At 36.6% G+C, this 10,426-nt stretch overlaps 1 protein-coding gene across 1 annotated transcript; it reads left to right on the forward strand.

Moving 5' to 3' along the window:
* The first annotated feature begins 1,575 nt into the window (after window positions 1–1,575).
* On the forward strand, window positions 1,576–9,263 carry valopb (vertebrate ancient long opsin b). Its single transcript, XM_039664939.2, has 5 exons — window positions 1,576–2,676; window positions 3,419–3,629; window positions 4,290–4,407; window positions 4,602–4,841; window positions 7,990–9,263. The coding sequence occupies exons 1-5, from the start codon at window positions 2,307–2,309 to the stop codon at window positions 8,248–8,250; spliced, it is 1,200 nt and encodes a 399-aa protein (XP_039520873.1). The 5' UTR covers window positions 1,576–2,306; the 3' UTR covers window positions 8,251–9,263.
* Window positions 9,264–10,426: the final 1,163 nt, after the last annotated feature.

Raw genomic sequence — 10,426 nt, forward strand, 5'->3', positions numbered from 1 at the left:
GGGGGCAGATGGGGTCCTTGGAAGGATGGCTGCCTATACTTCCACATGATGATAATAACAACATCTGAGCTTTTCCAGGAACTATTTTAAACATTATGCCTCTGCTAAATATGCTCTATCCCATCAATCCAATGTTATAAGGCTTTTACCACTCATCATAAATGGAGTTTTCTAAAATAGCATGCTGTATTAGCTCATATTTTGGTGGCCAAATAAATAATTGATTTGATGATTGGTGATTGAGACAACAGGAATTCACAAGATAATGAGATTTCAATCAGTTGTCTTCCTAAAAGATGAGCTGACATTTTTTCATCTTTATGGTAGAAAGGCCAACCAACTGTGGATTGTACGTGTAATGGTTCTGTAGTGGAAAAGGTTGACTGACAATCACTGTGTTTACAGAAATTCTTGCACTCAGCTTACTCATTGCTCCAATACGAGCTGAATAATGCTCAATAAAGGTTGCTTGGATTTGTAAAGGTTATATTAGATTTATGCAATACTAGGTGTTTGGATTACGCTGCATTTTTTGTTTGCAATTTTTTTGACTGCATTCACAAATGGCAAAAAACAAAACATCCAACCCCCCCACAAGAACATGAAGGGTCACGGTAATGCCACAATTTAAAAGCGCAGGTAATAAGGCCAAGCTTATATGGCGGATAGCCTCTGCAGCCTTGAGCCAGAATCCTGATAAGAAGGTCCAGGGTAAATGAAAATGATTAGGACTACGGTCATTTTAATGCCACTGCTACCAAGCACATGAAAGAGTCTGCAGCTGTGGAAGAAAAAAAAAAATCAGACGGCTTTTCTTTGACATGCCCCATTATGCTGTGAAAGGTCCAGAGAGCCGTATGACTCAAACAGAAACGTCACTAAGCGACTAGGCACAAACTGAAATTAGTACCACAAATCAAAAAAGTCGATGACTGTGGCAGACACACACACACACAAACAAACACAATCTATCCTCAAAGAGAAGGATCCATCCTCAAAGCTCCCTTGCACCGGAACCACACTCAGGTTAATTAAATTTGCTCAAGATCAATTGACCCTTCATTACAGTAGAATTGCAATTAGGTTTTGCATGCTATGATATAGTGTTGATAGATCCTCATAAGATGCATACAAGTGTAGGGGCAGTACGTGCATGGTGGTGTGTTGTTTCTAAATGTCTGAACAAATGTCTCAGTTTCTTTGCTTGTCCTATATTTGCTTAATTATTTCTCCCTTGGAAAGCTGCAATCGTGCTGTTTAATCTTGTAGCGGATGAATCACTCCTGGTGTTTTTTCCTCTTGTCAGGCAGGAGTCATTTCAGACATTATCTATGGAAGAAGATCATGAAATAATCTTATGTCAAAATATTTTTTGACAATATATCTTTTGCTTGACATTACTTTTTTTTAAGGAAAACTTTGCATTAAGAATAATCATCAGTGCTGAATTTTGCCATAATCTGTTTAGTTGAATTGTGTCTTTGTGACTTTTTGTCGCTTTTGTTTTTAGTTCCCAGTGTTTTTTTTTATCTTATTTTATTTGCCAGTGGATTTGGACTCAGATACTGCCACCTATTTTAATGGATGGAGCAAGACATTCCCATCAGACAGATTGTGTCTTCCACTCTTATGAAGTGCACATGGTGAATACTCCATTTTTGCACCTTTTTAATGACAGCTGGTCATGTGATGGAAACCCGCTCCATGTAGGAAAAAAATAGCATTTTCCTCTAGCTTTTTGGCTTTTTCTAAAAGACCGATATGTCTGGGGACCTCATCTCGTGTGAATGTTTATCATTTAAGAGGTAGTAGCCTAGCTACTGCATGTGGAAAACTTTTTCTTTGGATGAAAAGCCGACAGCGTTCAGCTTTAAGAGAGAAAAGCGCGTGACGCCCCCTTTGAAATGTCTCAGTTAACTTGGAAAGGGGCTTTTCTCATTACCTCGAGGGATTGAGATGGCCATGCCGACGGACTGTATAGCTATATAAAGGAGAACAGCACGAACATGCCTATGCTCAGCTGTGGACGGAAAGCGAGCGGACCTGTGACGTTTCACTGCAACCTTCAGTACAAAGGCGCTCTTCTTTTTAAGGACTGCCGTCTCCTCAAGTGGATTGCTGTATTTTAAAATATTGTTGTATTTTCGAAATTAAGCATTAAGAAACTGTATACTAAACATTTTGCAATTATACAGGTGTTTCTGCACATTCTGTGTCGGTTAGTAGGTTATATAAAACACCTGTCTTGGACTTCCAAGAAGCTCCCAAGTGATGATTTTATGAACTTTTCTTGATCGATTTTTTCCATGTCAGCCCTAAACGCTGTCATGGAATCGTTTGTGTCTTTAGTCACCGAGTCCACCGACATCACCCCACCGGACGATCCGTTCACGGGTCCCATCAAGTCTATTGCGCCCTGGAATTACACTTTCCTCGCCTGTCTGATGTTCATAGTGTCTTCACTGTCGATAACAGAGAACTTCACCGTTATGTTCGTGACATTTAGATACAAACAGTTAAGGAAACCGTTGAATTACATCATTGTAAATTTATCTGTTGCCGATTTTCTAGTTTCACTGACAGGAGGCACTATAAGTTTTTTAACTAACGCACGAGGCTACTTCTTCCTGGGTGTCTGGGCGTGTGTGCTGGAGGGATTCGCTGTCACTTTTTTCGGTGAGTTATTATAACTTATAACATAAATTATTTTGTGTTACTAATACAATTTATTGTATTTTTATGCTATTTAATTCTGTTGTAGTATGTATTCCACTTGTTGCTAGTGCATATTCGAGTTTTATTCATTAAATTTTAACATCATTTCTTATTCACTGCTTAGTCTACTAAACTCTCCCAATAGATGTATTAGCCAACTTGTCACTGTTGGGCTAGCAAATGTAGGATATGTAAAGAATAAGTAATAGGCTAGTTACTTATTGAATAGATAGATTCAATTTTTTGGCATATTGTTTATCATTTCTATTACAATGGCTTTACTACAAAAACCATTGTTAGAATATGGTTACTGTTGTAACAATGGTAAATTTGTGTTATACAGTGGTCTTACTGCAAATAGTTGTAGTAAAACATGATGTATTTCTTTCATAAAAAGAAGTCATGACACACTAAGTCTCACAAGTATGACTTTTATGATCTTATAATTCCAACTTGTGCAATTATGACATTTTATCTCATAATTTAGCCTTTTAATGTCATAACATTTACCTTTTGTGACGGAAATGGGCTTCCCTAGTTACCTGCAATCAGGCAATCCGGTCTCATTTGAGCTTGAAGGGTTTCCCCCTCCCTACAGTAAACTTCCATCATATTCATCTCCCATGATATTCATTGTTTGTGTGTGAAGTAATTGATTTTCTGAAGAGTAAACAGTAAATGGGTGTACCTTCTTGCTTTCTAGGGATTGTGGCTTTGTGGTCTTTAGCAATCTTGGCATTCGAGCGTTTTTTTGTGATCTGTCGTCCTCTGAAAAATGTCCGTCTGGGAGGCAAGCATGCAGCTATGGGTCTTGTTTTTGTTTGGACCTTCTCTTTCATCTGTACAATCCCGCCGGTTCTGGGTTGGAACAGTTATACAGTCAGCAAAATTGGCACTACCTGTGAACCCAACTGGTGAGCTCAAAATACCATTTCAATGAATGTCCCTTCCTGTGTGTTATATTGTTATATTATAAAAAAAAAAAAAAAGAAAAGAACCCACTTATAACCCCAAGGCTCATGCCATGCAGCCATCAGTTGAAAAATTGCTTTCAAGAGACTGGCACAAAACATTTGTGTCTGTGACTTGTCCTTGGCCTTGAAACACAAACAGTGCAAAAACATTTGAATACGGAACGTGCACTGACGCATAAGAAGACCAAGGATGGAGGAATATTTTTTTTTTGTCGGGCATAGCATCCACATTGGTGTTCAACTTTAGAGTATGCAGTTTCTGCAGTTGAGATCTCTGACAGCAGAGCAGGAAATTTAACGTTTTAAATTCTGGTTTCTATTTATTCTCAAGTGATCCTAATGTTGGCACTGCCTTGAGCTTGCCGTGGGAGCTTAGTACTCAATTGTTCTGTTGCAATGTTTTTTTGGACAAACAAAGCACTCAACAAAACATATTATGCAAGTGTCTAACATTCGCATGTGCTCTTATTAGTAAAGATTTGTGCAAAACTGATTACCTAAGCATTCTTATCCACATTCATTTTTGTGCTCAAAGTACCTGCTAGATGTCAAGTAGGTAAGAATGAGGAGGTCTAAAGTCTCTGTTTTCCTCCTTTTAAGGTACTCAACTGATTACTATGACCACACCTACATCATCACCTTTTTCATTACATGTTTTATCCTTCCTCTTGGCGTGATCATTATCTCCTATGGTAAACTTATGCAGAAGCTCAGAAAGGTTGGTCAAATACTCATATCCTGATTTTCATTACTTGCTTCATAGCAAATATTTAGATGTAAATGATTGAAGAAAAACTCAGAAAAAACTATAAAGCCTTTTGAGATTCTGTTTGGCTGTCTATTGTAATTGACATTTGATTTGAAATTACTCTTGGACTGTAATTAACCTTAGAACTTTATTATGTCTAATAGGTATCGAACACTCATGGAAGACTGGGTAATGCGCGTAAGCCTGACCGAGAGGTGGCGAGGATGGTCATTGTAATGATAGTTGCGTTCATGGTTGGATGGACGCCTTATGCAGCATTTTCAATCATTGTCACAGCCTGTCCCACAATTTATATTGATCCTCGCCTGGGCTCAATACCGGCCTTCTTCTCAAAGACTGCAGCTGTATACAATCCCATCATCTATGTCTTCATGAATAAGCAGGTACATCTTTGCCATTTATCATCCTTATCTGGGATTTTCTGAGCACCTACATGTCTTATAAAAATAATACTTCTGAGTTTAGGGTGTCGTGCTGAGAAAAAACGAAGAGGATTTAATATTTTATATATTAAAAATTGATTTCTGGTGTTTTATGCCATCGATCAATAAAAGAAGAAAAGCAAAGGCAATGAATCATATAATAGCCCTATGGGAATGTTGTGGTTTACGTTTATTAGCTATCCTGTCGGAATTCAGTTTTCTTTTCAATAAAAGTCAAAGAATGAGCATGAGGTCTGAACTGCTAAACTTTCCCCCCCTTCATTATATGTCAGGGACAGATGGCAGACATCTGATGCTCTTTACTCTTGACAGTTTTGGTTGAGGAGATTCAGTTTTTTCTTACTTCAAAAAAAAAAATTACATTTTTAAAAGTTCAAATCCACAGAGGTAGAGTGGTCCATGTATACCCAATGAAAAATGTATCATATCTCTAATGTTGGCTGGTTTAAACCTCTGACTATTTCCAATTGAATGATATTCTGCATTCTCAGTGGAGTCATGCGTAATAAGTGATAGTCTGCACTGTTGCTCCTTGATATCCCATTCTTTTTTGAACATGGTTGTAGAGGAAACAGTTCTCCTCTGTATCCCTGTAGTGTGTCGTTTGATGTGAAGAATGAAGCAATGATCTTTTGCAAAATGTGACTCTGATGACCACCCCTAGGATGTGGGTCCCAGGTGGTTTGGAGCAGAGGCTGCTGGACCCCTTGAGCTGTGCACATCTTCCAGAACTAACCCAGTTCCTTCCCAGCTGTTCCCAGAATAAATTCAGTGCAAGGGTCACAGCCAGGGTCGCAAATTTCTCTGATGTGTGAGAGAGAGACAGACTACATTATAGAGAGACGAGAACAAACACTTGAGATTAAGAATAGTGGCGGTTACTTTACCTATATAGCATTGGTAATGCTGCATTGTATCACAAGGGCCCTTGTGAAAGTTTGCTGTTATATGGCGTATTCAATGAGGATGCAAAAGTCTTTTCTGAAATGGATCATCTATTTGAGAGATCTGAACTAGAACATTTGCTGCTAGATTTAATTTTCTTTTTTCATTTCAATTGTTCTGGTAACACTAATATGGCTACATTTATAGAATATATGTTTATTAGTGCATTGGGCGCCTTTGAAAATGAACAACACTTTTTCAGAATTGATTAATCCTTTAATGTTAATTTATGAATATACTGCTGTTTGTGTTTGTTCATAAAACATGCACTTGTGCGCATAACATACAGGAGATTGGATGCGATTCAAGGCCCCAATATATACTCATGTCACAGCATAGTTATTTTTCATTCTTTGCTTAGGAGGAGTAAAAGGAAGTTGCGGTTTCAGAGATATACTGTTAGTGAAAAGCCCATACGGACGGACACATGCTGAAAGCGTCATTTAGATTAATATGTACACTGTAAAAAAAGTTGCTGCCTTCAATTTTTAACTTGGATGTTTAAATCATTTCAACTTAAAATGACATTAAACTGACTTAAACAAATAGTTTAATCTTGTACAACTATTCTTAACTTATTTTGATGATATTTTGACAATGTTGTCAACTTATTGATCATACAGTATATTTTATTTTGTAGATATGTTTCCACCACCATCATGTCGACATGTTGTTCGATTTTGAAGTATATTTGAAACTAGAATATAAATCTGGCTATGTAAGACTATAAATTAATCCCTAATTATTAATCCCTTTACTTTGCATGACACTTTGACATCGCAGTTCAGAATGGCTTTTTTGACATTATCCTGACATTGTATAAGCATTCGCTTAATGTGTCAAAGAACGGAAGAGAGGCTCTCGGGAACGCACGTAAACATCACATCCTTTTGATTTTCCTGGGGAAATGTCCCTAGTCCTTTGCATAAAAATCAATCTACAGGCTTTCAACCTAGTATAGTGAAGGTATTGTTTTTTTTTTTTTTAAGTTTTGATTCACGCTCTTCACACATTGACAATACAAAAGCGAGTAATACATGAAATTATTACAAAAGCTATAGCCCCTTTTAAATGAAATTTACAAAATATTATTTATAAATGAACATTATTTTAGACTATGTTGTGGAAATTTTGTACCTACATCTTGAATAACAATTAAAGAACAAATGAAGATCTCGAAAGTCATAAGTAAACGTATTTATTTCTTGCAAGAAAGGCAGTTCACAAACAGACAGAGTCTGATATGAGAAAGGCGAAGATCTTCTCATTTTACAGACCTTATACAAAAAGATCATCCTCCAAAATGTACCCCCTCTTCAGACTAAGGTCCCTTGAACGTACACAGTTTCTCAGTTCCCTTTATTTTAACATTTCTCATCTATGTATACCCACACGAAAAACACATTTCAAAAACAAATAAATACATGTTTTGCTCTTGGTGCAACCAAACTTATCTATTTCTGAGAAGAACAGAATGTTCTGTCCTTTTACACACGTCCCATTTTTAAAAGGGATAATACATCTTGCAGTTTTATATACAGTATATATATATATATATATATATACATACATACATACATACATACATACATACATAAACACACATCCGTTTCAAGAGATACATTTAAAAGAAAAATTACATTACAACTACACTGTAAAAGTATTGTTATAAGCAGGTAAAGCGTTCTATGACTTTCCAGTTTGTCTTAGTATGTTCTGTTTGTATTGTTCTGTAAATGTATCCCCACTGTAGTGGCTCTCTGCATTACAAATGTATCTGAGACAGACAGTAGCTGGTATTATAATTACCCAGGGTACCTCATTTTCATCCAGTCCAACCAAAACCTCGAGGAAATGAATATATTTACTTCCCATGACCTTATCTCCTTTAATTAAGGCCAAAATGTCCTTGTTTTACATAGAATACATCTTGCTTAATGACCTTTTCCTTGTTTCAATGCAGATGTTGTACAAAGGGCTAACTGCTGAAAACAAATCTCTACATGGTGTCACAGAGACAGAAAACATTATTTAAAGCTTTTCTTTTGTGTCTTCAGTTCATAACGAGCATTATTAATAGCAAAATTACTGTACAGTCACAATCCACGGAATAATATAAACCGCGGAATGCTTTTTCTCTCAGTTCAGGAAGTGTCTGATCCAGATGTTTAGAGGAAATGTCAGCAATCTGGATTCCACCAATCTGAACCAGACATCAGACAGAGGGCCCATCACTGCCACAGGTGACAGTCACCTTGGAGAGATGTCCACCATTGCGGTTCGTGTGCCCATGTCCACGTGCAGCTTGAAGAAGTGTAAGGATGAAGAGGAAGAGCCGGAGCAGAGTGGGAATGGAGGTTCAAACCAGCTCCCTTTATCAGATAGTCAAGGATGTCCTTTGTAGAGAAGGACTAGTCCGACGGAATAAATGTATACCCATATTCATGTATAGTAGTCTAACCTGTTGTCTAACTAAAGCATAAATCCTGCATATGTTAGAATGTATGGTTTGTGTTTTCATATGTTCTTTGTTGTTGTTCGTATTTTTTATTTATGTTGTGGCGATTTGCAGTCTTGGCATATCTGTTCTTGTCAGTATCGCATTATTACCTAACATGAAGGAGGCAGGCAATACATTTCTGTAAAGTCCTCTGAGCAAAGGCTAATAGTTTTTCATATCTGTGCATTCTCTCCTCTCACTATATTGCTGATTGCACACTAGTGTCAGTGCAGATGTCGTGTTTTCTTTTATGGCAATCGTAATGAAAGACAATAATATTGCAATAACTTTCAGTTTCAGAGTTGCTTATGTAGATTTTATATTAAAATTTAGACTATATTCAGACTCTCATTTAATAATCATTAATAGTCGACTTAAAAGAGTTTGGTTCAAAAATCAGAAGACAAAGTGATCGGTTTAACAATATAAACTGAAGACATGACAAGACATGGCACTGGAACATAGTAATAATAATAAAAGCACTGCATGCGCAGAATGCAGGGGTCTCAGCACTTTTATGACACGAGCTCAGGCAAAAATCTGGAAGTAAAAGAAATAGACGAACAGCAGAATTAAATTCTGCTGTTTTTGATTGTCTCTGACATTCTGCCGATACAAAGGTTGCTGCTCTCCCTGGCATTGGGGTGTCCAATCCTGCTCCTGGAAGGGACTCAGAATATAACTGATATCATAATTAATTTAGTGAACAGGTTTGACAGCGTATCTGATTTGCAATACAGTAATAAACCATGCAATTAATGTTCCCATCTCATGAAATTAGATCCTTGTCTGTTGTTGCATTTTGCAGTCTTGTTTTGAGAGGTTTAAGGAAGCAAATATTTTTATTATAAATTGTATTTATTTAGAAGCCTATAGTGTATAATTTGAAATATGAGTGGTTTTGAGTATGAGTGAACAGTCTCAATGTCTTATTGGTCTATAATGTTTGGTGTTTCATCACGGTTTCTGTCCAAAATGAATATTGATAATGATGTTTGTCTGTGGCATGCCAATGAATGTTTTACTTATGTATTTATTTGTGAATGTCTTGAACACGTTTCTTATTTTTAAAACATGTCAGCATTGTCGAACATATACATAATAAATCAACCTGCAATACGTTTCCAGAGTGATCACGCTACTGATGATACACAGAGGCACATTATATCAAAATTGTATATAGCAAATCCAGTGTGTTTATTACATCACACAGAGAACCTGAAATAACAAAGAATCTGAACTGAGTTATGAGGTTCCCTTAAGCTCAGAAGCACTCTTTAAATATTGCCCTGGTAAAAAACATCTGAATTCAATTTCTTCTGGCCATGGTTTGTTTGTTACACCCTAGGTAGCGAGAGGCACCAATCACAGTACAAAAGAAGAATATCACCATGCCGGATCTCACACATAAAGTGAAAAGTCATGAGGTAAACAATTTCAGCCTGGCATGTTTGACAACATTTTCAAGGCTTTTTGCATCATGAATTTTTCAAGCACTCCAAAAGGGTCCAAAAGGTTTTTTTTTTTCACAACAATGCCACAGAAGAGCAATTTTTGCTTCACCAAATAACCTGTCAGCGGTTAAAGGAACCATTTTTTTCTTGGTGTGAAGAACATTTTAAATATCTAAAGAAACTTTCCACAATAAAGAACCTTTTGAGGAATGGAAAGGTTCTATGGATGTTAAGAACTAAATCTGCAACAAAGACAGTGTTTTCAGAGCTTATGGTTAAATGAGGAAGGTCATTTAAAAGTTGATTTAAACTAAATTGAATAATTTTAACAATTACAACCTCAATGCTTTCAAATTCATTTTAATGGTGGATATAGACACTAGATCTAACAGCACAGCAGATGAAAAGCACATTTACACATTTAATTCCTACAATTCTGTGCGATCAATGACAACTACAAAAGCCTTAAGATTAAAGTAGATGGGTTTAAAGGATGACTTTTTTCAGCTCTTTTGAGTCTCTCTGTGTACCTAGCCATTAAAATAGCTCATGTGAATGCATCATGCCCTAACATATACATTGTTATAAATGACATATACATCCAGGACATGCATGTCAGTTTCTTC

Source organism: Pimephales promelas, chromosome 17 (assembly GCF_988280905.1).
Source record: "Pimephales promelas chromosome 17, fPimPro1.hap1.1, whole genome shotgun sequence".
NCBI classification, from domain to species: domain Eukaryota; kingdom Metazoa; phylum Chordata; class Actinopteri; order Cypriniformes; family Leuciscidae; genus Pimephales; species Pimephales promelas.